Source organism: Anastrepha ludens, chromosome 6 (assembly GCF_028408465.1).
Source record: "Anastrepha ludens isolate Willacy chromosome 6, idAnaLude1.1, whole genome shotgun sequence".
Taxonomy (NCBI): domain Eukaryota; kingdom Metazoa; phylum Arthropoda; class Insecta; order Diptera; family Tephritidae; genus Anastrepha; species Anastrepha ludens.
The window spans coordinates 22,297,278-22,324,305 of NC_071502.1; the positions used below are offsets into that span (position 1 = coordinate 22,297,278).

Here is a 27,028-nt window from a genome sequence, read left to right on the forward strand (position 1 = left end):
TTGTGAAGGTGTTTTTTCTGCTGGCAATGTTATCATGACTGGAAATAATTTTCAACTTTCCAAGCACCGAACAGCACTTTGTTGAAGCAACTTTTGGTGTTGCATTTTATTGGTCTACCATTGAAGTGAATCTCTTTAACCCGTTTGTTAACAAAAATATTGTATTTCGAGTACATTTTAAGGTATTCAGTATTGCAATAAATTACTTCTAGTCAGAAAACCAATGGTACGGAATATATTTTTTGTGTCATGCCGAAATGTGTTATCTTATCGAATATATATTAATTATACTATAGAATATTAGCAATTACCTTCCTCGTGCTGCTCTGCCGTACTGAATATGAATAATGAATTAATAATGAACAATGCAGACTACTGGTAAATATTTCAAAGTTCTCTAGTAAGGAAATAGTATTTCAATCGGTTGAGCCACTTTTGATTTGTTGCAGTTTAAAATTCAGTTTTATCATTTTTTAAAATATTTTGTTTTATAGGTATACACCGCTCCTTGCTTTTTGATATAATTTCAGTCCAAAAAGAACCTTCCAGAAAATACTAAAATATTTTTAAATTTATTTTTATTTTTATTTGAATAAAATTCAATCATTTTTTTCTTCTTGAGTTAAAGATTTCGAAACACCTTAGGGTTAAAACCGAGTTGCACTTGCTTAACCATTTATTTGTGTGCAGAAGTTATGAGCTGTGGCTTTACGGAAATTGTTTAGCTTTTCATAGCTACGCTTTATGCAGGATAATAGATACTGTTTTCCTTGAATAAATAACTGTTCCTCTGGTGATAGTTAGCAACACTTGTACTGTATTGACTTCCGCTGGTTTTCAAATTGAAAATCTATGACATTTAGTTGTGCTTTTACTTGCATTTAAATATTTTCTGGTATTTAATACGTAGCCGAAAGGCATACGACTGAAATAAAGAAAGCTCAATTTATTTTCCTTTGAAAGGAAATCGTAATACATTTATATAGAATACCGTAATTTTTTAGCTAAAAGATATTGAAGCACACTGAAGTCTTTCTATTTTTAGCCGGACTCGCAGCCCATTCCTAAGTCTAAGCAGTTTATGGTGTAAAAAATATCTGTTTAAAAAATTAAGGAAAAAATAAATAAAGTTGTTAAAAATAAATATATTTCTTAACTGGCAAAGTGCTCCCGTTAATATTTTTATGGTGAATATCTCGAAATCGCTTTTTGCATTCGCTCAGCATGAATATATTGTAGAAATTTTATTAACAAACAAAAAATTAGTGTAATACCACCTTGATCAAAAAGTTCCCAGAATATATTCCGAAAATACAAAATAGGAGTTTATTCCTGAAAAGTGATATGTTCGTCTTCAAAGAACTCTCCATCAACTGCAATGCTCGTATGCCAGTTAGTATTGGCGGTTTCCATGGTTTGATGCAGCTCTGGAAACATTTATGGAATTCCATTTTCGGTATAGCCATCAAAGCCGTCTTCGATTTTTGCAATACTTTATTTTGGCTGTTTCGACTATTAAAACGCGTTACCCGTAGGATCTTTCTCTCAAACACTCTAGACGTCGCTTCATCGGATGTTGTCATCGTCCAAGCTTCTGCGACATACAAAAGATTGGCCATGATGAGTGCCTTATAAAGTCTCAGTTTTGTTCGTCGAGAAAGGACTTTACTACTTAATTTCCTTGGACTACTTAGTCCAGCAAGAAAGATTCTCCGTTGGATTTAAAGCCTGTCATTATTATCGGTGTTAATGCTGGTTCCTAAATAAATGAAGTCCCTTACAACCTCAAAATTGTAACTGTCAACAGTGACTTGGATGCCGATACGCGAGTGCGCCGACTGTTTGTTTGATGACACGAGGTACTTCGTTCTGTCCTTGTTCACCACCAGACCCATTCGCTTTGCGAAGGCAGAACTAACAGCGTGTTTTTAAGGCCGTAGATGTCAATATAATCGGCATACGCCAACAATTATACGCTCTTATAAAAAATTATGCCTGTGCGATTAAGTTCAACGGCTCGTACGATCCTCTCCAACATCATGTTAAAGAAGTCACATGAAAGCGAGTCCCCCTGTCTGAAGTCTCGATCGTATCAAACGGCTCGGAGAGGTCCTTCCCAATTCTGACGGCGCTGCTTGTATTGAGCAATGTCATCTTGCAGAGCCCTATTAGTTTTGCGGGGATACCAAATTCAGACATCGCGGCATACAGGGAACTCCTTTCCGTACTATCGAATGCAGCTGTGAAATCGACGAAAAGATGGTGTGTGTCGATTCTCCTTTCATGGGTCTTTTCCAAGATTTAGCGTATTGTGAATATTTGGTCGATGGTAGACTTTCCAGGTCTGAAGCCACACTGATAAGGTCCAATCAGTTGGTTGACGGTGGGCTTCAGCCTTTCACACAATACGCTCGCTAGAACCTTATAGGCGATATTTAGAAGACTAATCCCGCGATAATTGGCACAGATTGCAGGATCGCACTTCTTATGGATTGGGCAGAGCACACTTAAGTTCCTTTATTAAAATTACATATTTAACCATAAACCATCAATCCAAACTCACTAAAGCCATTCGTGCCAGTAAAAACATATGAGGGATGACAACATACCGATTTAGGGCTAATAAAGAGACCCAAAAGAGTCTGCCGAGTATATCTGCGAGCTGCCCCAGAACAAATGCTTCGAGTTACAATTACGGCTGGTGTTGGCCGTTGTTGGTACTGGCAAATTACCATGTCCGTTGAAAGGTCACCTACATGTATATAATGGACGTAGGACTATGTGAACGCTATCCGCAGCATTAAACCCAACTGCCGACAATTCGATGATGGAAATTCGGTTTGTTAAATTTTCCACTATTAATTTACGTAATACTCTCACTTAGGCTTCGTTTTTTAGTCAGCCCTTTTTTAAACAGTTCAAAACTCTTTAGTGATGGATTCTCAGTTCACTAGATATGCCACGACTGCTCCTGCGTGTATACCAGGTTTCTTCATTTTGTATCTTTAAGCTTGAAATTTTCAGAACGAAAATCAGAAAATTATTTCGCTTCTGTTTCTCTAGTCACCTGCAACATACTCTACCAAAGTGCTTAACTCGTGGGGCGACCGCTATTAGAAAAAAAAAACTTTTTTTTATCATTTTGGAATTTCATTCACGGAGATTCGAAACTTCCAAATATCAGTTACGCACCACCCATTTGGCGACGGCGGCTACTATATTAAGATGACAAAAACAAAAAATTAATGGTTTTTCTTGATGTTAAACTCTAAATTTGTTCTAGTCAAAAAAAAAAAAAACTATACACACATTTTTTTAATTTATTTAATATTTACTCGTGCCGCCAATGCTTTGAAAATGACTTCTCCACAAAGTTGGTACAACAAGCTCGCAGATCGATATTATTTAGGCTCCTCTTTTAATTGCTCTTCACAATTAGAAAAAATAGAAAACCAGCGAGAAAAGTAGTTTTGTTTTTTAATTTGAAAAATGTTTGGCAATTTTGGGGGATTTTCAGGTGAAATAAAGGCACTCATTATATATTTTTTTTAAATAAAGTATGGGAATTTGTGGAAGTAAACTGATAAAGAAGATATTGATATCATCGGCCTTAACAACCGCGCTGTTAGTTCTGCCTTCTCCAAACTGGATAAAGAGGCAAAGCGAATGGGTTTGGTGGTGAACGAGGACAAAACGAAGTACCTCCTGTCTTCAAACAAACTGTCGGCGCACTCGCGTATCGGCACTCACGTCACTGTAGACAGTTATAATTTCGAGGTTGTAAAAGACTTCGTTTATTTAGGAACCAGCATTAACACCGATAACAATGTCAGCCTTGAAATCCAACGTAGAATCTCTCTTGCCAACAAGTGCTACTTTGGACTAAGTAGGCAACTGAGCAGTAAAGTCCTCTCTCGACGAACAAAACTAACACTCTACAAGACTCTCATCATGCCCGTCCTAACGTATGGCGCAGAAGCGTGGACGATGACAACATCCGATGAAGCGACGCTTGGAGTGTTCGAGAGAAAGATTCTGCGTAAGATTTTTGGACCTTTGCACGTTGGCAACGGCGAATATCGCAAGCGATGGAACGATGAGCTGTATGAGCTTTACGGCGACATAGACATAGCGCAGCGAATAAAGATCCAGCGGCTTCGTTGGCTGGGTCATGTCGTCCGAATGGATACAAACGCTCCGGCTTTGAAAGTATTCGATGCGGTACCAGCTGGGGGTAGCAGAGGAAGAGGAAGGCCTCCTCTGCGTTGGAAAGATCAGGTGGAGAAGGACTTGGCTTCACTTGGTGTGTCCAACTGGCGCCGGTTAGCACGAGAAAGAAACGACTGGCGCGCTTTGTTAAGCTCGGCCAAAATCGCGTAAGCGGTTATCGCGCCAATTAAGAAGAAGAAGAACTGATAAAGAAGATTAAATATTATCGACCTGGCGAGGTTTTGGGGGTATCAGCAGAAAAAACAAAATGCCATACCTAATATGCAAAACTATAATAAATTTATGCGTAAATATATATTTATAGCCACTCATTTTAAATTGTGGACACTTGTTTACTTTTCTCATTAAGAATTCATAACAAAATTAGATGGAGTTGTCAAAGTGTGTTTATATTTTTATACAGAAGACTTGCTTCGCCTTGCAGCGCTACTGAAGCCAGAACACAGCTAGCATGGCATTGCTTTCCGCTGCTACCAGCGCGCTCAGTTCTAGTCTTTACCAGTTTCTTAGCTATACTGTCTGCGCCACTTTCGCTGCTCTTATCCACAACATCATCAGCCTGCTCAGTTTGAATTGACAGCAGTAAACAAGCGTAAGAACCTCAATGGAAACATTCATGAATAACTGATGATGTATGCAATGCTCCACTTGAATGCCCCCTGTCTTTCAATGCCATAAGGGAGCTGTAAAAGGTCTGTGTTGAATGACAACAGCAGCAATTAACTTGTGTTTTGATTATGCGGGGGTTAAGTGTGCGAGGGTTTGTCGGCTGTTATTTTGGAAATTTGGAATTTAACTTCAATTTCTTGGAAAATAACAAGATGATAAAAGTAGTTTTCCTTGAAACCGTCGCACGTGGGAAGTCTGATGCTGTTATGCAAAATAAAATTCTTATAAAAACCAACTGCCTTTGAAGAGGCAGCTTAAAGCTATATATAAATTTTTTTTCAGAAAAAAAGTGCGTGTAGCGTAGTACACATAACAGAAGTGAAACTTTCAAGGCAGACAAAGAAAGAGAGAGGCCAGATATAGAATGAGAGAGAGAGAGAGAGAGAGAGAGAGAAAGAATACATATCTAAATAGATTCAAAACATTTGCAGAGAATACAAATAGACAAAATTTACAAAACACGGAGAAGGGTCGACCGGTGTAGGTAAATGCCGGACACCAACCGTGGCAACAACGCGTACTACTCCGAGCGTTTATCACCCGCACAAACGCAGCGATTCCAGGCCGCAGCAACGGAAGAAATTACCGCAAGGCAATACCAATAAATCCGACGCCGGAATGGATAGCACTTCATATAGGGTGGGCCAAGTAAAATTTGCTTTTTGAATCGGCTATAAAAAAAACTAATCAATATTTTTTCAAACTTTTATTTTTATTTTGAAGATTGGACATTGTCATTTATGAGTGAAAAATAATATCGTTCAAATGACTGCCACGACTGGCTTTACAGTAGGCCATTCGATCAACCCAATTTTTAAGCACATTTTCGATTATTTGGGCTCCAATTTCATGAATGGCAACTTCGATTTCGTGTTTTAAAGCATCAATCGTCTCTGGATGGTTCGCATAGCATTTGTCTTTAACGGCTCCCCACAAAAAATAGTCCAACGGGCTTAAATCACAGCTCCGAGGCGGCCAATTAATATCGGAATTTTGGCTGATTATTCGGTTTTCTATAACGGCAGCCAAAAGTTCGAGTGTAACTTTGACAGTGTGACAAGTTGCACCGTCCTGTTGAAGCCAAATGTCGTCCTTGTCATCCTCTTCAATTCTTGGAAACAACTCGTTGAGCATGTCACGGTAACGCTCGCCATTTACTGTAACCGCGGCTCCTCGCTCATTTTCGAAAAAAAAATGGCCCGATGATGCCGCCAGACCAAAAACCGCACCAAACAGTGACTTGTTGTGGATGCATTTGCTTCTCTACAGTAACGTGTGGATTTTCTGATCCCCAAATCCGACAATTTTGCTTATTGACCTAGCCACCGATGAGCTTCATCAGAGAAGAAGATGAAGAAGACTTACCACTTTGGAAATAGGTTTTCAATATTTCCCAATTTTGTTCAAGCGTATAGCGTCCCATTTCATAAATGTCAAACCTTTAAGTAAATTATGAACACATTTGACATGTCATTTGTGTTACCATTCTCAAAAAAATAGGTGGTTCAAAAAGCAAACGCTGTATGGCCCGCCCTATAGTATGCACAAGCACTAGCCAGAAAACGGAAATAAGCGCCAAAAAGTAGGCACCAAAAATAAAACGCCAAAAAATTGGGACCAAAAAACGCCCCAAACAGTAGGCACCAAGGAAATATAACGCCAAAAAGTAGGCACCAAAAATATATTTCCTACAAGTTTGCACCAACAAACAAGCGCCAAAAAGTAGGCAGTGTTATTTCACACTAGAAATTAGTAACCACAAGGAAAAACTCAGGAAAAATAGCCTAAAGTGCATCTAAGGTATATATAGCTCTCTCTCTCTCTCCTTTTCCTCTACGTTATATCTTTTTTCTCTCTCGCGGAACGGAAAATGGCCAAAACGTTGCATTGCCTTGAAATTTTATTCTCCATTCTCGCTCGTCCATCGATGCCTAAGAAGTTTCACTTAAAAAATTATGAATAAATATTTTCATGCCCACCAGAAATACAAATTGCACTTTGGGTTTAAACTACCTGGTTATTATTGGCCTTGCAGCCAATATCATTGTAAAAAATAAGAAATGCAAAATGAAATGAAGAATATATCTCTGACCCGAATCCATCGATAGCATTCAAATACATAAAACTTAAGTACAATAAAAAAGGACATAAAAAATTTAAAGCTAAGCATTTTTAGTTCCAATAAATATTTTTGGCTAATTATTTTAATATTTTGTGTTCCTACTTCAATTGTGTGCCATTGTTGGGTTTTATGCTTTTGATTTGTTTTATGTAATAGGACTATGAATAAGTTCGTGCGGTTTTACAACAGATGGCGTAACTTGATTATTATTGCATCGATCCACATTTCCAAACATTCATTGGAGAGCTACTGTCGTAAGGCACAAACGTCAGTATAAGTTTTTTATTTGAAGCGTAAACAACAATATTTTTACCACACTTGAAAATGTCGAATTTCGTGCCAAATAATGTGTTTTTGCGGGGAATTCTTCTTCATTATTTTAATATGAAGAAAAAAGCAGCCGAAAGTCATCGTATCTTGGTGGAAGTTTATGGTGAGCATGCTCTATCTGAGCGAACGTGCCAGAAGTGGTTTGCACGCTTTAAAAGTGGTGATTTTGGCTTGGAAGACGAAGAACGCGAGGGTGCGCCGCCAAAGTTCATGGATACCGAATTGGAGGAATTGCTCGATCAAGATCCGGCTCAAACGCAAGAAGAGGTTGCAAAAACTTTGGGAGTTGATCAATCAACCATTTCCCAACTTTTAAAAGCCATGGGAATGATCCGAAAGGTAGGCCATTGGGTGCCGTATGAATTGAAACCAAGAGACGTTGAACGCCGTTTTATGGCATGCGAACAACTGCTTCAACGGCACAAAAGAAAGGGTTTTTTGCATCGAATTGTGACTGGCGATGAAAAGTGGGTCCATTACGACAATCCAAAACGTCGGGCATCGTATGGATACCCTGGCCATGCTTCAACATCGACGTCGGCGCAGAATATTCATGGCCTGAAGGTTATGCTGTGTATCTGGTGGGACCAGCTGGGTGTTGTGTATTATGAGCTACTGAAACCGAATGAAACGATTACGGGGGATGTCTACCGACGACAATTGATGCGTTTGAGCCGAGCACTGCGAGAAAAACGGCCGCAATACGCCGATAGACACGACAAAGTTATTTTGCAACATGACAATGCTCGGCCACATGTTGCACAAGTGGTCAAAACATACTTAGAAACGCTCAAATGGGATGTCCTACCCCACCCGCCGTATAGTCCAGACCTTGCGCCATCCGATTACTATCTCTTCCGATCGATGCAACATGGCCTGGCTGACCAGCACTTCCGTAATTACGATGAAGTCAAAAAATGGATCGATTCGTGGATTGCGGCAAAACCGACCGAATTTTTCACAAAGGGAATCCGTGAATTGCCAGAAAGATGGGAAAAAGTAGTAGTAAGCGATGGACAATATTTTGAATATTAAATTTGTAACCATTTTAGGTCAATAAAGTTTCAAATTTCGAAAAAAAACCGCACGAACTTATTCATAGTCCTATTAGTATAATTTTTTTACTGCATGTTTTGCTTAAATTTTTGTGCTAAATGCATCTATAAAAAAGTATATAATTAAATTTCATAGTTTTAGCATTCTTTTTTTTGATTTTGTTTAAAGTTATGTTTTCAAATATTTACGGCTACCATTTCGCAAACTAATATATTTCTATTTATCCCCTTTTTCTGGTTACCTCCATCAAATTCACTTCGACTAACGAATATTGGCGTAAACATCGTACAACGGCACGTCTACGCAGATTCTTCAAAAAAATCTTCAAGTGGTCGAAAAAATCGTAGATTCTTTGGGTGGAGGGGGCCACGTAGTGGTTCCCTTGGCCCACGGGCCGGTATGGCTTCCTATAATGGGGTGCTAAAGGATTACGGACACAGCAGTTTGAATGAGGCTTTCAAATCCCAAAACAATGTCAACTTTAAGTTAATCAAAACAGGTGAGTGATAAGAATTTATGTCTGTATTTATGTACGAATTTTATTAAGTTAAGCAATCCGCGAAGCAGTGACGCTAAATGCCATAGCGTCGAGTAGAGTTTTGTTTAAATGGTGAAATACTTAGCCGGCATTTGTTGCAGCTGCAAAAACTGAGCAAGTGAAACCAGAGAACGTGGATTGTATGGAGAAACTTCAGCACCGAATGGGCAGCTTAAATCTCAGATGCAAGCAAAAGATGTGACTAAGAAATTTTTATAACTCCAGAACGACTAGGGAAAAGTTAACACGCGAGAGCCAACATAGCTTGAAATGGGAAATGCCATGATTTGGTGTTAGACAAAATAAAATAACAGCAGAGCTTGCACATTATTCCTACTTGGTTTTTCCCGCCGGCAGTTTACTTTTGCGAATGAATTATTTCTTGTGAGATGAATCAATTATTTCCAAATAAGCTTTGTAAGCCTTTCATTTGAATCCCAGCGGATAGGGAAAGAAAACAATACACCCGCGGTAAGGCATGTCCGTCATAAGAGGCATCCTAAATTCGGCAGGAGAGGAAGGGGCTCGTCTCTTATACCCTGAGTACCTCCAGCAGCAGAGCTGTTAAGCTCATCAGTATCAAGACCAGTAAGATTCTTATTGTGGTATACTGGAAAAATTGTATGAATCAAAGAGTCTAAAGGCCGTCTATAAGTCTAAGGGTCTATCACCTCTGTACAGGAATGTGACAGCTCCCCGAAATGGCTGATAGGTTTTAATACTACAATCGCCTCCGTCTCGTTAAGACCCTGGCAGGTCTTCAAGAACATTCGATGCTACGTCATCGCCACCAGTTGATACAACTCCTGACTAGCGTCTGATTCTGGCTCTGAACACAAGCTCCCACAAAGCTAATAAAAGACATCGCCACACGTCGGTACAGCAGGAAATTCGGTGAAGTCAATTTTTATACAACTCAAATGCTTTCCAGTTCCTGAAATGGACTACTAAGAGTTAGTATTTACAAAAAACAGGAAACAAAAAATTTACTCTAGGTTAAGTGCAATATACATATTTAATTTTATTGAAATTCATACGCACACGTGAACAATTTATTCATGGTGGCTATTTACATAATTTTATTGACTCTGCCTCAAGTGCCTTGCTCGACAGCTGTCAATCGCCTAAGCAGCAAGTGGCATAATTCAAAAGTGACAAAGTGGCTGCATTCCCAGGAGGCAGATAATTTCACAAGCGGATATGGCCAGTTAGCACACCAATTTCGGATTGCGGTCGCTGATCGCCTGTCGCCAGTGGCATTTATGTTGATACCCAGCATCGATTGGTAGCCAAATACAGTGCATATAATTCGTATAATTTATACTTGTATCCACATATGCGTGTAGGTACAGTAGGGCGGGTTCAATTTTTTCTTTACTCCCTTACGGCGACTGACTGAAGTACTGTATTGGCAATTCATAACAAAAATAGGGACCACTAGCAAGTACAGCACTCATCCATCATGAAGTCCACTGTACTGCACTCGGGTTCCCTTTTTAATTTTATTTAAATCTACCAGACCTCCGAAGAAATCTGAGTAGATCTTGTGGTGCCAAGGAGCCAAGGTGGTCGTTTCTTAATGTAGCAGTGCCAAAGACCCCAAGCTTGATTCGAGCGAAGACCGGGCAGACGCACAGAAAGTGGTCCGCCGTCTCATCCTCCTCTCCACTAGCTGGGCAGAGTGCAGTGTCTGAGTTGCCTATCTTTTCCATGTGCTTCGCCCATAGAAAATGGCCCGTCATCAGCTGAACAGGTGCCTGCAGTCCCTTCTGCTTAATGACTGGAGGATCTGCGACAATTGGCCGGACATGACAGACGGTCGAACATCAGTTTTTTTCATCTGCAGCCTCTCTCAGCCTGTCTCAGCCTGCCGAGCTCACTTGTGGCTTAAAACGGGTTTGCTAACCGTGGCTTTGATGGCTGCAGAAGTGAGCGACAGAACGAGCTTCGGGCCAAAGAAAGTGGCCTCAGAGCCATTCCTATCCAAAGAGTCAGAGGCCCATGTAAGCAGAGTCACGGGATAAGCATCAGGATATTATGTCTACCGACATAGTTCAGCCTGGATTTACAGACTCAACCCCCTTGGTAGTGTTTGGAGAGCAGTCTTATGCCAGCTTTACTGTCGCTGCGGACACATGCAGATCTGCCTCTCTATCTGATTTCCACAACAAAGTTCATCGCTTCTTGAATAGCATGTACCTCCGCTTGAAACACAGATGCGTGCATTTCAAGAGCGAAGTGTAGTTTTGTTCCGTGTTCGGTCCTGGATCCATTCGTGAAAATGCATGAACAGTGTTTGCCGGGCTCATTTTCAGAGTTTGACCAGAATTGAGCCTCTGGCAGCACCACACTGTATCTCTTTTCAAGTACGACTGCTGATGAAATGGAGTCAAGTGGCATGGAGAGAATCGTTGGATAGAAGTCCATGCCTTCTCTGTTGTCCAATACCGTACAGAGGCTGTACAAATTCCCATTGTGTTTCAGCCTGCACATGGACTTCAAGACCTCTGCTTTGATGAAAACATCAAGTGGTGTTATACCAACCAGAGCATCTAAAGCCGGGCCTGAAGTAGTCGCAAAAGCTCCAGTGCAACAGATGGACACAGTGCATTGTAGTCTCAATAAGGACCTCCTGATTCCACCGAGAGAAAGTCTACTCATCAGACCACCGATGTATAGGTGATAATAGGTCTTATCATAGCCGTTTAGATCGAAAGGATTTTGCTCGAAGAAAGACCCCACGTTTTCCCAAAGACATTCTTGCACTGCCACTTGTTTCAACGTGAAGCATAGCTCTAAAATTGGTTTCGAGCCTCTTAATGTATAATTTTAATTATTAATCCATAACCATTTTTTTTATTTTGTACATTTTTTTGGTTGAAAATTGATGTATGTCTGTGGTTTTGTGGTACGAGACGTAAATTTTCGATACTTCCCTCCGCTACAGAGGATGACTTCAGTTACAATTACATCAATCCAACTGTGGTACCATCGTGCCAGTTGAGTTAAAAAACTTGGAGCTGTATCGGCTAGCCCCAACAATGCTCGCTTCAGCCTCGAAGTGGAAAATCACTGAAAACTTTTCAATTTATGTGATGTAAAAAAACTTTAACAAAGTTCCATTCCTTTTGAGTTTTTGCATCCGCCGGTGCAAATGTTATTTATTTATCCATACAAACACCCATCCACTCAAATTTGTTTTTCGGAAGTTTCATTATCAACATACAGCGCACATTTTGCTGTCACTTTTGGCAGCTGTAATTGAATACAACACGGATGCGATTCGATGTGTGTGCGTTCATCTGCCCCCGGTGAGTGACGAATTACAAGGTTTTGCTTTTGCAATCGTCTTGCCTGGTACCGAAGGGATTTTCCATCAGACAACCCTTGTAAAAAATGTTTGTTGTGCAATCCACATATCTCTACATATTTTGTGTGTATGTGTGCGTGTATGTGAGACTATCAGGTTATCTAGATGATACGCAATCATATTTACGTAGGTATACATATATATGTACTCATTAGGGTGATTCAAATTGGTTCAGAAATATGTGTAAGACATGAAATTTCAGCGACAATTCATTAGTGAATGCGCAAATATCTTTTATGCTTTTGTGCTTTTTTATTTCCATATCTTACAATTTTATGTAATAAATTTCCCCTTTGCTCTGCTAGGGTAATCCAATAGAAGTTCAAAAAGGTGTATGATTGTATCGAAGTTTCGTACACAGAAGGTTAATAGAGCAGTCCCGTCTGTTTTGGCAGCTTGTGGAAACTGGCACCTGCGATACTTTTGTAGAAGAAAGTATATCATTAGCTTTCCTAAAAGAGAAATGGGAGTGAACCAGTTACTTGTTTGAGGAGCTCGGTAAAAACTCTCTACATCAACGGCTACAAAACTGGAAATGTAACCGGAACCATCTGGTTCGGTTTCGTTTGAACAATAACATGCACTGTTTTACTGCGTTGGGTATAATGACACCGATCTCTCAACTGAAAGTCTTTGAAATACTTAAGTAGCAGAGTGGATAATTGGTGAAAGGTGGCCGGGATATAAAATCACAATTTGTAGAGACATTTAAGCATCTCGAAATCCCTTTGACAACGCACACACCTTTTCAAAATAGTCCAGGAATGTAAGTTGAAGTTAAGCTTCGTTGCAAGGTGGAATGAGCTCGAACTTATATAGGTGCCGGGACACTGTAGGGTTCAGGGCTGATGAATTGGCGAACTGCGGTTCTTTCGAGCGTACAATCGGACCGGAACCCATTTCAGAGCTAAGCATAGCGGTAATAGTTGAATTCATAATTTGTTTTTTACTAAAGTTCACGAGAGTTTCTGGTACACCTGCAAAACAGATGCTTTCTGAAAAAGCCTGACAGATGGTAGCAAAATTCCTTTTTAGACAGAGAAGGATTGAGCAAAAATTAAAGCAATTAAAGAAATGGCAAATGTTGCAGCCAGACAATCTACTGTTCGTGGGTCTCTTCTAAAAGAACTTTCCAACTTCTTTGAGGATGAAGATTATTACTGATTTACTTAGCTGACAACAGCTACAACCTATGACCGGTCTTGACCGCTATCAAAATGTTGCGCCAATCGCCTCTGCCTTGCGCGTATTGACCCAGTTAGAAACATCATGGGCGGTCAGGTCGTCGTCGACTTGAGCTTTTCAACGTAGATGAGGACGTCGTTTTTTGCGAGCTTCTGCAGTGCATTTCGAAAAGAGTACCTTCCTTCCTGGCGCAGAGAATACCATTCCCAGTAGAATTTTAATCGTACAGCTCGTGGCTCTGTCTTGTTCGATATGCATCATTCACGCAAATTGGACCGTAGATATTGCGAAAAATTTTTCTCTCGAAAGCTCCTAATAACCACCCACCAGCCCCGTTCAGTAAGGCCAGGAGAATGAGTGATTGATAGAACTTTTTTCGTGCATCGCAGAGCCCTCTGCTTTTCAACTGCCTATCCAGCATAAGTTGGCGCTTGTTGGCAAGTAGCATCTTTTGGCTGACGTTGTTGTTGGTGTTAATGCTAGATCCTAGGTAAACACAATCCTTGACTACGCTGATCCCGTAATTGTCAATAGCAACCTGCTGTCCAATGCGCGTAGACTTTTTGGTTGTTGACAAAAGCTACTTTTTGCTGCGCTCGCTTACCGCAAGATCCACTCGACGGGACTGGAGAAAGTTGCACTGACTGCCCGCTGAGTAATGCCAACAATGTCGATACTAGGCGTAAGCGAGCAGCATGACATTTTTATAGAAAATAGTTCCAGAGATATCGATGTTGGTGGCGCGAATAATTTTCCATATCATCAAATTGAAAAAATCGCATGATAAGGGATTTCGTTTCAAATGGGTCAGGGCTGAGCGCGTTGGTGGTGTTTGTTAGGGTCATCCTGCAAAGCCGGACGAGTTTTGCGGTAATGCCAAATTTAGACAAGGCGACATACAAGTGATGTCTTATTGTACTGTCAAAGGCAGCTTTGTAATCAAGTCGATCTGCTTATCTTGGGTCTTTTGCAGGATTTGACGATGGGGATTATAATTATGTAATATATTATTATTACTGTTATTATTATGAGAAGATTTAGCACTGGAACCTAAAAGATCTATTGTGCTCCCTTCATAGATTTAGATTATTTCTGAGAGCGCAACTTTCTTAATGAATTTTAGTATTTGCTTTATTTTATTGAGTTTTATTTCCTCCATATTTGGCGGTTTGATCTTTCCTCACCACAGAACCTCCAAGTTTCATTAGAGTATATCCCCAGTTTAGAGGTTCTCTGATGCTTCTAGAATTATTCTTATTTAATCTCATACAACTATGAAATTGGTGGGTTAAAGCTAGATTAAGTTAGGTTAGCCAGGTTGCTTGTCTAAGACAAGACATTCGGTGGCCCAAAGGCCCATTGCGATACCTGCATTTGATTTCCATCCCCTAACTTAGTTGCTTAAACCACCTTTAAGAAGGTAACTAGTCCCTTCGCGACCACCATTCGGAATTCAGAGAGAACGTAGGTTAGAATCTCGGTGAAAGACCAAAATGAAGAAAAGTTTTTTCTAGTAGGGGTCGCCCCTCAGCAGCAAACCTTCGAGTGCAATTCTGTCCTGAAAAAGCTCCTCATAAAAACTATTTGCCGTTCGGAGTCGGCTTTAAACTATAGGTCCCTCTATTTGAGGAATAACATAAAGACGCGCACCATAAATAGGGGGAGGAGGAACTCGCCCAAACACCTAACAAAAGTGTACGCGCCAATTATTTATTTTTTATTTTTTTTAATGTTTTTAACTAGTCCCTTCATTGAGAAATTTTGCAAATTTCTGAGGTCTTCAAAGAAATAATCGCCCTGATATTTAGCACGACTTCCTTGAAGTGCAGGACGCTCACTGCGGAGGTGTTGTATCGAATCAATTTCTTCTTCATTTCCGCAACTGCTGAAGAAGTCATTGTGAGGTACACCCATTTAACTGGCTAAGGTGCCAATAGTGCAGTGACCCGTTATAACACCTGTGAGAACGCTGGTAGATGATCTATTGAATCGAAGCATACATTTTTTCCTTTTAAGATTCAGTAGTGGCCAGAGCTCTTTGGAGACCCTATGGTTAAAGCTACCTCTCATTAATTTTGATTGCGATAAACCCAATAGATTGTCCCAGTTTGACATTTTTTGTCCTCTACTCCCTAATTAAGAATCTAGAAGTCATCCTTTCTTAGGCCATAAACTGGGTCTAGGGAGAGGTCTGTGTATCTGGGGAGATTGTTCTTTTATCTTATCTGGATTTCTGTGTAATCCTTTGAATTTATCTGTGTAATTCTTATTTGCCATAAAATCCATAGGATACGTACCTGATAGGATACGCCTGTGATATTCAGCTTATCAAGTCAATCCAGCACCAGTTTTGACGTAACCTGGAGAGAGTTGAGAGCTTTGATTGCTGTCAGCTATCAGTAAGGATTGCTAGGCGGAAGAAAATAGTACAGCATTTTCCCTTAGCCAGACTTGTATGGTGCTTTTTTGGTTCGAATGCGCTAAGACTGGATGAACTACATTATTTTTCCTTTCCTTTGACAAACTGCTTAGGTTAGGTTAGGTTAGGTTAGGTTTGGCAGCCGCATCGCACATAGAGACAACAATGCCACTTAGATCACGAAATGGGTCCGTTGTGAGCCGCGGGGGCTGGGCTACATTTCCCTCTCCATATGAGCTTTTGACAAAGCGTAAAGGGTTGTTGATACCTAAAGTGTATATATTATCTATATTCGTTAAAAAGAGGGATCTTAAATATCGGTTCCTGCTTCTGGCTAGAGCCGGATATGTGCAAAAAAGGTGTTGAATTGATTCCAACTCCTCCTCATTTCTGCAGCTACTACAGAAATCATGCATGTAAACGCCTAAACTCCTTTCATGATTTCCTATGAGATAATATCCTGTGAGGGCCCCTAGTAAGGTCCTGATTTCAAGTCTACTGAATTTTATAATACTCTTGGAAAAACGTAGATTTAGCCTGGGCCATGTTTGCCTAGAAATTTCACAGGTGTTAACGCTAATCCATCTTAGATTTGCAGAACTGATTAGTACGTCTTTTTAAAATTCTAAAACTTTTTCTTTCTCCGCTCGGTCAGTTTCCAGTCCTTTCGATTCTCTCTCTTAGACTTAAGTGCAATGCACAACATTGCTTTAGTGCTTGGGAAGATTTCCTATTATCCACAATTCAATTTCATTGCATTCTTTCTATGTAAATGTGGTTCTATCACCATTTCGTTATTCCTTGCACCAGTTTGAATATCAAAATACTATTTCAAATCTTCAATTTCACGCACCACCTTAATATTAGCAGGCATGAATGTGCGTTCATCGACTTTACTGCTCTATTTATAGCTTTATACTTACTTACATAAATTGTATTTTTATATATTTTTTTTATGTATGTCAATGCGCTCGAGTGGGTCACATATTGAGTCATAAATCAGTTCAAGAGTCGAACTAAATTTATAAAAGGGGAATCCACCAAAACATATTCACATACCTACACAAGTTCAGTAATGTTCATATGACTGTAAATAGCTTTGTTCACAAGTTCCTTCACCTCCACCCTGTTTTTAGTTATACAATAAATAGAAAAGGACGTACCTATTGCGACCGGAGAATAACCAATTTGCAGCTGCTATAGGCGTATGCACGAATAGTACCCAACTGCTATAACCATTCATCGCTTCCACTTCACAGTTATCTACTCCAATATTTATTTATCTATGAAATCGATATGAGCCGCTGCAGGTCAGTAAAATTTCGAAGCATTAAACAAATATTTAGCAGGCGATGGAGTTTATAGGCAGTCAACCCTAAGCGAGGGCTAGCCGTAAATCAACTGTGCACACTGTTGGGCGTTTGATGTTCGATTTGATGTGCGTGTGAGTGTATTAATTGGGCCAATATGAATTTATCGGCAACATGTCCTGCATATTTGTAGATCTGCTAGATGTTGGTTTTAATTTACGTTTTTTGATGTTTTTGTTTTGAGTGCAAAACCGGAAAAAAGGGAACTGCGTATGAAACAGGGAAATATTTTATTATAAACTAAAATTTCGAGGTATATTTTCTATTTATTTTACTATTTTTTTCTTCACTGAACATTAAACTGGGGAATATTTTATAATCAACTAAAATTTCGAATTATACTTCCACTTTTTTTAATTTATTATTTTTTTCTCCACTGAAGGCCTTAGTAGCCGGTAGGCTAATTAAATTAGAGTAATCCCTACAAATAATAATAATTATACTATTTTTTTTTCTTCTTCAAAAATCATATGCACTTTTATTTATTTTTTGTATATTTAGTTAAATATATTGAGTTTCATTATTTAGTAAATTTGTTTAAAAATATCTATCTATTAAAGTGTTCTTTATTTTTAAGTGTCTAACGATGTCAATTAGCCCTTATATGGTACTGCACTTTTCAATCAATTATAATCGGCAGTTTGAAGGAGATAGATAAATTGGCTGATTTAGAGAAAACCTCTGCTATGACTCCCGATTCCATCTTGGAACCGTTAATGAAGACAGAGGTGCAAGCTTCGATGCAGATTTTCCGCTCGATTGAATTCTGCCTATTTGGAGAGATTACCCTAGCACGTCGCTCAAACTCTAGTTTGCGGATAGAGAGATTTGTTCGAAGTTCGGAGAAATACGGCGTTAACTGCCCGAAAATCCTACCATGTCTCTTGAGAGATTGCCGTCAGAGGCCAACCGCCTTTAATCTGATTGCATTTTGAGCTGTGATGGAAATAACGAGAAAGTTGATGAGAAGTAAAAACGCTATTCAGGGCAGCACTGGGGCAAGTTTTACATGCTCCGGTGATGCCAAAGCATGTAGACCTTTACACCCTCCCCAGTTTAATGATATTATAGCCCGTCCTAAGCGCTTCCCACCAAACTAGGCCTCCGTATGATAAAATTGGCAAAACCACTGCGCTGTATGATACATCCACAGCACGACCTGTTGCCTGAGTTCCCATTTTTTATCGAACATAGCTTTGCATGAGTAGACGGCTATACTGGCCTTCTTTACACGATTTTTAATGTGTAGTTTCCAATGGAGTTTGGAGTCAAGTATCACTCCGAGCTACCTAACTTCCGATGAGAGCGGGAGAACGTGGCTGTCTAATTTGGGAAGTTGAAAAGGTGGAGGTTTATATTTTCTGGTAAATAGCACCAGCTGCGTTTTGTCAGAGTTGACTTGGAGGCCGCAAGTGGCAGCCCAGCGACTAAGTACAACCAGTGACCTTTCCAAAATCTCAGCCTTTGGAATTGTAATGTGCATTAAAAAGGAAGCAAAGTACAAGGCGTTGAGGACAATTTCACAAAAATTCATTTTATACTTCGTAAGTGAAACATAACCAAACAATATATCCATACGAAATTATTAGAGTAAGAAATACTTGTAAAGTTGATAAAAGAAAAAAAAAAAACAATAAAAAAATTTAATAGTGTGTGCACGCCACTGTTAGAAATACGAATAATTTCATTTAAACGATCGGGCAATAAGGAAATGAGAACTTCTAGAGATGCGTAACTTCAATTTTGTCCAGTTCTTCCACAATTGCTTTTTTTAAATCAATCAACCGTTCGAATTGTTGTGCGTTTTGGTAAACATTACAAGATAATAGTCTTCATTCTCAATGCGGTTTAAGTCCAGGCTACGTGCTGGCCAGCCCAAACGGTCGATTTTCCTCTCTTCGTAGAAGCCTAGAGTCAGTTAGGACACATGAATTGCAGCATTATCTTACTGAAATATCCAATACCCCAAAACACTTCTCCAAATTCGATTAAAATATTATTATGAAACGCTGTGTACATATGGCAGTTCATGCTATTTGAAATAAAACAAATACGTGACTTCCCATGAGGTCCAAACCATAGTAAGGGAGCTGCCGCCAAAATTTCGAGCATAGCAAGTTGTCCTTTCGCAGCGTGTGTCTCTCCAATACTTCATCTTTCCATCTGGCTCGTCCAAGTTGAACTCCTTCTCATCACTAAAAATGGGATTAGGCCACTCTTCCGACCAAAATTTATTTTTGTCAGCGAATCTCATTCGAACATATTTATGGCACGGTTTTAAATTAGGTGGCATCCCTTTTTATATGGTGCTCATATCAGCACTTTCTCAAACATTTTTTCTTAGACAGCAATTTAGTAATATTTTTGTATATTTTAAGGTATTCTGTACATATTTAAATTATTATTTTTAGATAAGTGGCAACCTTGTTAAAAAATACTCTGGGTAAATGTATTCTTAAACAGCCCTGGTCTGAAATTTATTTTTAATATTTAACCTAACTTACTTTTTTAATTTAATTCAATTTTTTTTAGAAGGTCACATTTTTATTTTATAGGTGGCAGCCCCATACAAAAATATGCTTATATCAGCACATATTTTTTAATTGGTAAAATGTAATATTTTTCTAGTGCATTCCCTATATAATTATATTTCTTTTTTTTTAGATAGATCGCAACCATGGCAACAGACTCAAATTCGATTTGTAATATTTTAATTAACTTACCTATTTAATTCATTTAAATTTTTTACTAGAAAGCCACACTTCTATTTAATGGGTGGCACCCCTATACAAAAATATGCTTTTATAAGGACTTTCTCAAAAATACTTTTTTGCTTGATAAATTTTGCAATTTAATTTTTTTGTTTTAAGTTTTGCAAATAAATTTCTTTCGAATAGTTGGCAACCCTATTGAAAATATTTTTGCATTAATTAAATACCTTTTGCAAAATTTTTATATTGTAATATTTCATACATTTCATTTCGTTCTTTATTACTTCCTGCATAGAAGGTCACTTTTACTGGTGGGAACTCTATCCATCCAAAAATACGCTTACATAAGGACGTTCTCAAACATCTGCTTTTGTTTGGGAAATCTTGCAATATTATTTTGAATAAATCTTGTTTTTGAGTAGTTGGCAACCCTATTCAAAATATTTCTGAATTAATTAAGTATTTTATTTTAGTATTTTGCTCTACATAGCAGGCATCTGTTTTATTTTCCTGGTGGCAACTCTATCCATACAAATATACGCTTATGTAAGGACTTTCTCAAACATCTTTTTTTGTTTGAGAAATATTGCAATATTATTTTTTAAACTTTTCACACTCCTAAATAAATTCCGTTCGAATAGTTGGCAACCCTATTGAAAATATTTTTTAATTATTGAAGTACCTTTTACATCATTTTTGTATTTTAGTATTTTACTCATTTTATTTCGTTCATTATAATTCCCTGCATAGCAGGCAACTTTTTTTTTATTTTACTGGTGGCAACTCTATCAAAACAATTTTCTTTTTTCAAATTACATACAAACCTTTCGATATTTGGTTTTTTTATTATAAATTTATGCGTTTATTCAAATTTCTCCCTTTAGATAGGTGGCAACCTACCTCAAAATATTTGTGAATGGAAGTATTCGAATATACCTCTCGCGTGATGCAAATATTTTATTATTTTTATTAAATTTCAATATTTAGATAGCTAGCAACCCTACTAAAATATTTTTCAGTATATTCGTCAGGGTCTTATTGTTGTCGTGTATCAATGAATTCTTCAGATTCACCGTTTTCTACTAGCAAGTGCAAGACCATCCTTAGCACTCAGATAACGCAGTATGAGTTTCTTCACAACCTTTTCACTAATTCCATAAATGCACAGCGACAGGCGCACATAAAAAATTTAATATTTTCACTCGCTTTTAATTCATTGCGAATACGCAGAAGCAAAGGAATAAAAGGTAAACTTTTCTGCCTAGTTATAAGTTTTTGATGAACTTCCAATTGAGCAACACCGATAATGATGCGCTTTTGATTGGGTGAAAGTAATCATTCACCTGCTAAGTGGTGATGTAAGAAAGAACTTTTTGCGCTAAGTAAACCTTTTATTATTTCTATTTATAAAACTTACAATGAAATTTTTAATTAACGAGCCGCCAACAGTTCAAATTAAGGGATGCATCAGTGGTAGCAAAATGGTGAGTGTCGGCCACACATTGCACTTAATGAAATTCAATATTGACACTTTAATTGACTAGCGCCACTTTACCGAGGTTTATTCTTATGCCGCAGCTTTCGTTTTTTCTACCATTTTCATCATCCTTCTTATACGGCGTTCATTATCCTGCCAACAACTGGGGTCAATATTTGTTTTTGGTTAGTTGCCGTTTTCGTGCTGAAATGGTGATATGGGAAAGGTAAGGGCTGCCATTTTCAACGGGAAAAGGCTCAAAATCAAAATTGTGTTGAGACGTAATCATGTCTCGAAAAGTATTTTAAAAGGTTGCTAATGTAAAATGCAGAAAACAAGTAAAGACTTTACTACCAAAGCTTGTTCGTGTAAAGGATAAGTAAATAAAATAAAAAAAAAAAATTTAAAACAAATAAAGTAAATAAATTATACAACAGATATATGAAATTGGACAATCTTTTTTCGAGTTTTCTTTCTCGACTAGAAACCGCTTCTGTTGACAATCAATTTGACAGGCAACATCTTGTTTGAGCTCAATATATGTTTCCTTTTCTTCACGAATACGTGGAAGCTTATGCGGCAGGGTAGGGATAGTTGGGACATTTTCTTTCATTTTGAAATTTCTTAAACAGAATTTCAAATGAAAATTTTTGCACGCCGCTTTATATAAATATATAAACATATAATTGGCGTCTACACCAATTTGTGGTGTGCGTCTTAATTTTTACCCACAGATGAAGAGACCTAACGATTCTATGTATGCCGATGGTTTTATGTAGATATTTTTTATGAGCAACATTTTCATGGCAGAAATACACTCGGAGGCTTGCCGTTGTCTGCCGAAGAGGGACCGCCATTAAAAACAATTTTTGTATCATTTTGCTGTATCATGCTCGGTGATTCAAATCTGTGCACTTCCGTATAGTAGTCACGCACCAACCGATTCGGTTATGATGACCGCCATTTTATAGTTCAATAAATTTTAGTGGAAATTTGCTGTGGCTTAAAATTTTCGTTAATTTTTTCGTAATTTTTCATCTTGATGGTGTGATGCATTTCTTCCATGCACCGAATGGTTAGTACAATAATTATTAAAAAACAGGATGATTAATTTTGCGCCACTCTCTCTACATGTTTGGCGAGACATTCTATAACTAGGAAGGGTTTCTCGGATTCTCTAAAAAGTATTTTTCTCTCTCTGTTTTCGGAGTCATTAACACAAGGACCACTTAATGGATTTGAGTAAAATTTATACAGCCTGCGGAAAGTATGGAAAATTAGCAGTCGTTGGAAATATTTTTGTTTTAATTGAAAAGTTCGATTTCTTTAATAACAAATTAAGGAGTTTTCCTACAAAATTAAGGTCCTAACTTCTATAGTCATTGTTTGTAAGTATATATAGGCATTTGTTGTAATAGAAAGGTTAGTTTTGGCATTAGCAAAGATGCGTTCCAGGCCAGGTTAGGTTAGGCTATGGTGGTAGTCGTTCGGTGCGACACGGGAACCTCATTTATTTTTCTTCGTGAAACTATTTTGTGGTTCAGTCCAACGCCAGACACTTCCGTAAGAGATTTGGAAAAGTATGTGCCTAAAAAGCCGGCCCTGGTTTTAGCTAAGGCTGGACAATGGCTACGGAAGTGCTCAACTGTTTCTTCCTAATCACAGGGAATGCCTGCCAAATAGCCAGTGACTGGTTATACAAGCCACCACCTTTGAGATATCTTCTCTGAACGGCTAAGCACTTCCTCTGCCTATTTCTTATTTATTTGCGACAAGCTGGTACGCATGTGACTTCATCTCTCCATGCCCTACTGACCTCTTGGTTAATGATGTTTCTGATTATTAGCTTGTTCGTGGCCGTAGGTATCCCAATGGTACTTCTATCACTAAGCAGTTGAAGATCAGTACTTTCCTGGCTAGCTTAATGGTTTTATAATTTCCCTCATTGTTTCTGTGTCCCAGAACCCAAAGAGGGCTGACCTTGAAAACGACACTAATACAATTTAGGGCTGCTCGGCATTCCTCTGCAAACTTTGATCTTAGTATAACTGCTTCCATTGATTTAATGAGTGCCTGGCTATCCGAGAATATATTTAATGTTGCCTTTGTTACGATATGCCTATTTACATTCGCAGCCACTTCTTTTATTGCTAGAACTTCTGCCAGATACACGATACAGTTGTCTGTTTGTTGAACGGATAGTTCAAGTCCTAATTCTTTCGAAAATACTCCATAGCCAAACTTATCGTCTGGCTTGGAACCATCTGTATAGAAATTTAATTCCCCCCCTCTCCATGGCCTTGTTGTCATCCACTCCCTTCTTGATGGTGTACTTGTCTTGAAGAGTCTGTCAAAGGTGAGTCTAGGAATGAGTTGTCTATATCTTGTTTGTGTCTATTCAGAGAATGCAAAATAGAATCGTGGCGAACAGCTGGTCTTTCCCATGCGCCATACTTTTAAGTCTAAGCGTCGAGGTGAGGGGCGTTCCAGGCCAAATGAGCCAAATATTTTGCACACTGACGTCGAATTTTCTGAAAATTTGTTAATTGTAGACTTGACTATAACAGAAATAAACCGAAAAAAAAAATTAAGATTAATGCAACGTTGAGAATTTTGATATTAAGTTGGTTCCAATGAATTTTTTTCGCCATTTAATAATTTTTTTTAATCTTTCGGTTGAAATATTCTTGAAAAAAATTTTTTTGGGCAAAATGTTTTTTGTAAACAATTTTTTTATAAAATTTTTTTTTTGGTAAAATTTTTTTTGTAAAATGTTTTTTGGCAAACTTGTCTTTGTAAAAATTTGTTTTGTTAAATTTTTTTTTGGAAAAATGTTTTTTGTTACATTTTTTTGTAAATTTCTTATTTTTGATAAATACCTTCCCTCAGAAGTTTTTTTAACTATTTTACAATAATACCTGAATTTTGTTAAATTGTTAACATTTTGTTTTTGGCAAAATTTTTTTTGGCAAAATTTTTTTTATGAAAATTTTTTTTTGGTGAAATTTTTTTTTGCAAAATTTTCTTTGTAAACATTGTCTTTGTTAAATTTTTTTGTTAATTTTTTTTGTAAGTTTCTTATTTTTGATAAACACCTTCTCTCAGGAGTTTTTCTAACTATTTTTCAATAATACCTGAAATTTGTTAAATTTTTAACATTGTTTTTTGGGAAAATTATTTTTGTGAAAATTTTTTTTGGGAAATTTTTTTTTGGTAAATTTTTTTTTGTTAATTTGGTTTTTGTAAAATTTTTCTCGAAATTTCTTTTTTTTGATAAACACCTTCCCTCAGAAGTTTTTCTAACTATTTTTCATTAATACCTGAAATTATGCTCAATAGGCGCTGTAAGTTTTATAGAGGCACTCCCATACGTTCTCGAGTTATATTCAAATTCTTACAGCGAACAAGTGATTGATTTGTTTTACTTTTGGATATAATATAATATACATATATGAATGTATGCTAGTGCTTTGTTACAACCCGATTAGGTACCAACATACTTTTTTTCTACTCTCAAAACTGAAAGCCTCCCTGAAAGTACCATACATCACTAGCGGACCCTAAGTGCCGCCAAAGAAGCATACAGTGGCTCAGTAAAGAGCTCGGAACCCAAGTGATGTGGTGTGAAATAAAAAAATATGTATTAAAATGGAAATCTATTGCGCTTGCAGGCCACATTTATTTCGTTCTTCAAGCTTATTTTTGAAAATTACAAAAAACATTAACAAATACAAACATAAAAACTTAGCAAACATAAAAACAATGCAAATTAGAGTTAGATAAAGAATATTTAAGAAAAACAGTATAACTAATATTTACAGCATTCAGTCTTCTTGGCATGGATTCGTCCAGCTTCTTGCATGTTAAAGGATCTACTTTCCCGCACTCTTCTTTAATAGCATCTTCTATGTCTTTCTGGTTTCTCATAACATGCTTTTTCAGTTCGTTTTCAAAATCAGCTCACAGATGTCCAATTACATTGAGGTCTACAGATTGTGGAGGTGTTTCAAGTACTTTAGGACAGTTGTATGTACATAAGTTATAGACGAACATCAAGTGCCCTATGCTTGGGATCGTTGTCTTGATAGTACTCGAAATTGTACTTAATTCCCAACTTTTCGGATATTGGGACCAAATTTTCTTACATAATTCTTAGGTATTGTTGGTGGTCCATGGCGCCGTTAATGAAACACATTTTTTCCTGTACTAGCAGCGGACATCCAACTCCATACCATTACCGACCCACCTCCATGTTTAACTGTCGGATGTATATTTTTTTCTAGTAACTCTTCAGTAGGTTTTCTCCACGCACATGATTTTCCGTCTGACCTAAATATGTTAGTCTTGCTTTCATCTCCAAATAAAATGTGCTTCCAGAACTCGCAATCTTTATCCCCATGACGCTTTGTGAATTTTATTCTCTTGTGTCGGTTAATCTCGTTGATGAAAGGTTTTTTTCGTGCAACTATTCCATTATAATTATTCTTTCGCATCGCTATACGTATATTTTTGGGGTTGCGGTTAATACATATTAAGGTATGGGCGACTTCTATTGCGAGCTTAGGAGCGCTCAAATTTGGATTTTTCTTAATTTGTTGCACCCTCCACCGTTCATCTGCATCCGAAAACAGTTTTGGTCTTCTCGATTTCTTCTTATTTTCGACGAATTTTGTTTCTTTGTCACGTCGTATACAGTCGAACGGGGTCAATCCATTATTTCTGCGATTTCCCGAAAGGTTTTAACCTTTTCATGATTACTAATAATTAAATTTCTGGCTTGAATTGAGCTTTGCCCACGCTATCTACCCATGTTTGTAATTTGGATTTTTTTTCAAAAAAACACGAATGAAATTTAATTTTAATTTATTACGTTTGGTTCTTTCTTTGCACTGTTCTACAGAGAGCAAATTAATTGTGGGGTTCCCCGTTTTAAAGTGCCAAACAATCGCAATAAAACCAGATGCCCGACTTCGGTTTTGGCACCAATTTTGCGAGTGCTGCATTATAATTTTTGTATTATTAATGGAGTTGTGAATTAGTATTTCTATTTTTAAAATCCTATTTGAATACCCCATAGAAAAATATAAAAATAAAAATATTTAACTTGTATTTCTTACAACAATTTTGAATTTAAAGCTGCATGCTATGCATATCCGAGTTCTTTATTGAGCCACAGTACTTGCGTAAACTTAAGGAACTTCTGAAATTCTCTTACCAGTCAGTCGCTGGTTGAAGTGTGTCGACGCTTATAGAATGCACGCCGATGAGTTATTAGGTTTTGTGACAATATGTGACATTTATTTCAATTTTCTGTAAATATTTCCCCATTCTTTTTGTGCAAACCCTATACGATCCTTCTATAAATACGAATATATAACTACGCGACTTCGCTTAAAGCATGCGCTGGATATACTTATAAAAAAGTAACTGCGTCCGAACTTAAATACTTTATTAAGTATTTGCTCACTTTCTGCTGCATAACTGCGTATATTAAGATTTATTCATTTTATTCCTGCTTCGTATCGTTCAAGGGTACTTGCGCTATGTTTTG

At 37.8% G+C, this 27,028-nt stretch overlaps 1 protein-coding gene across 11 annotated transcripts in view; it reads left to right on the forward strand.

Moving 5' to 3' along the window:
- Positions 1-27,028, forward strand: part of LOC128866713 (uncharacterized) — a 276,476-nt gene that overhangs the window by 164,601 nt on the left and 84,847 nt on the right. For all 11 annotated transcript variants that reach the window (XM_054107629.1, XM_054107635.1, XM_054107638.1 and 8 more), the window contains one exon: positions 8,715-8,906. In XM_054107629.1, the coding sequence (XP_053963604.1) occupies positions 8,715-8,906 (192 nt within the window). The remainder of the gene's footprint in view (positions 1-8,714; positions 8,907-27,028) is intronic.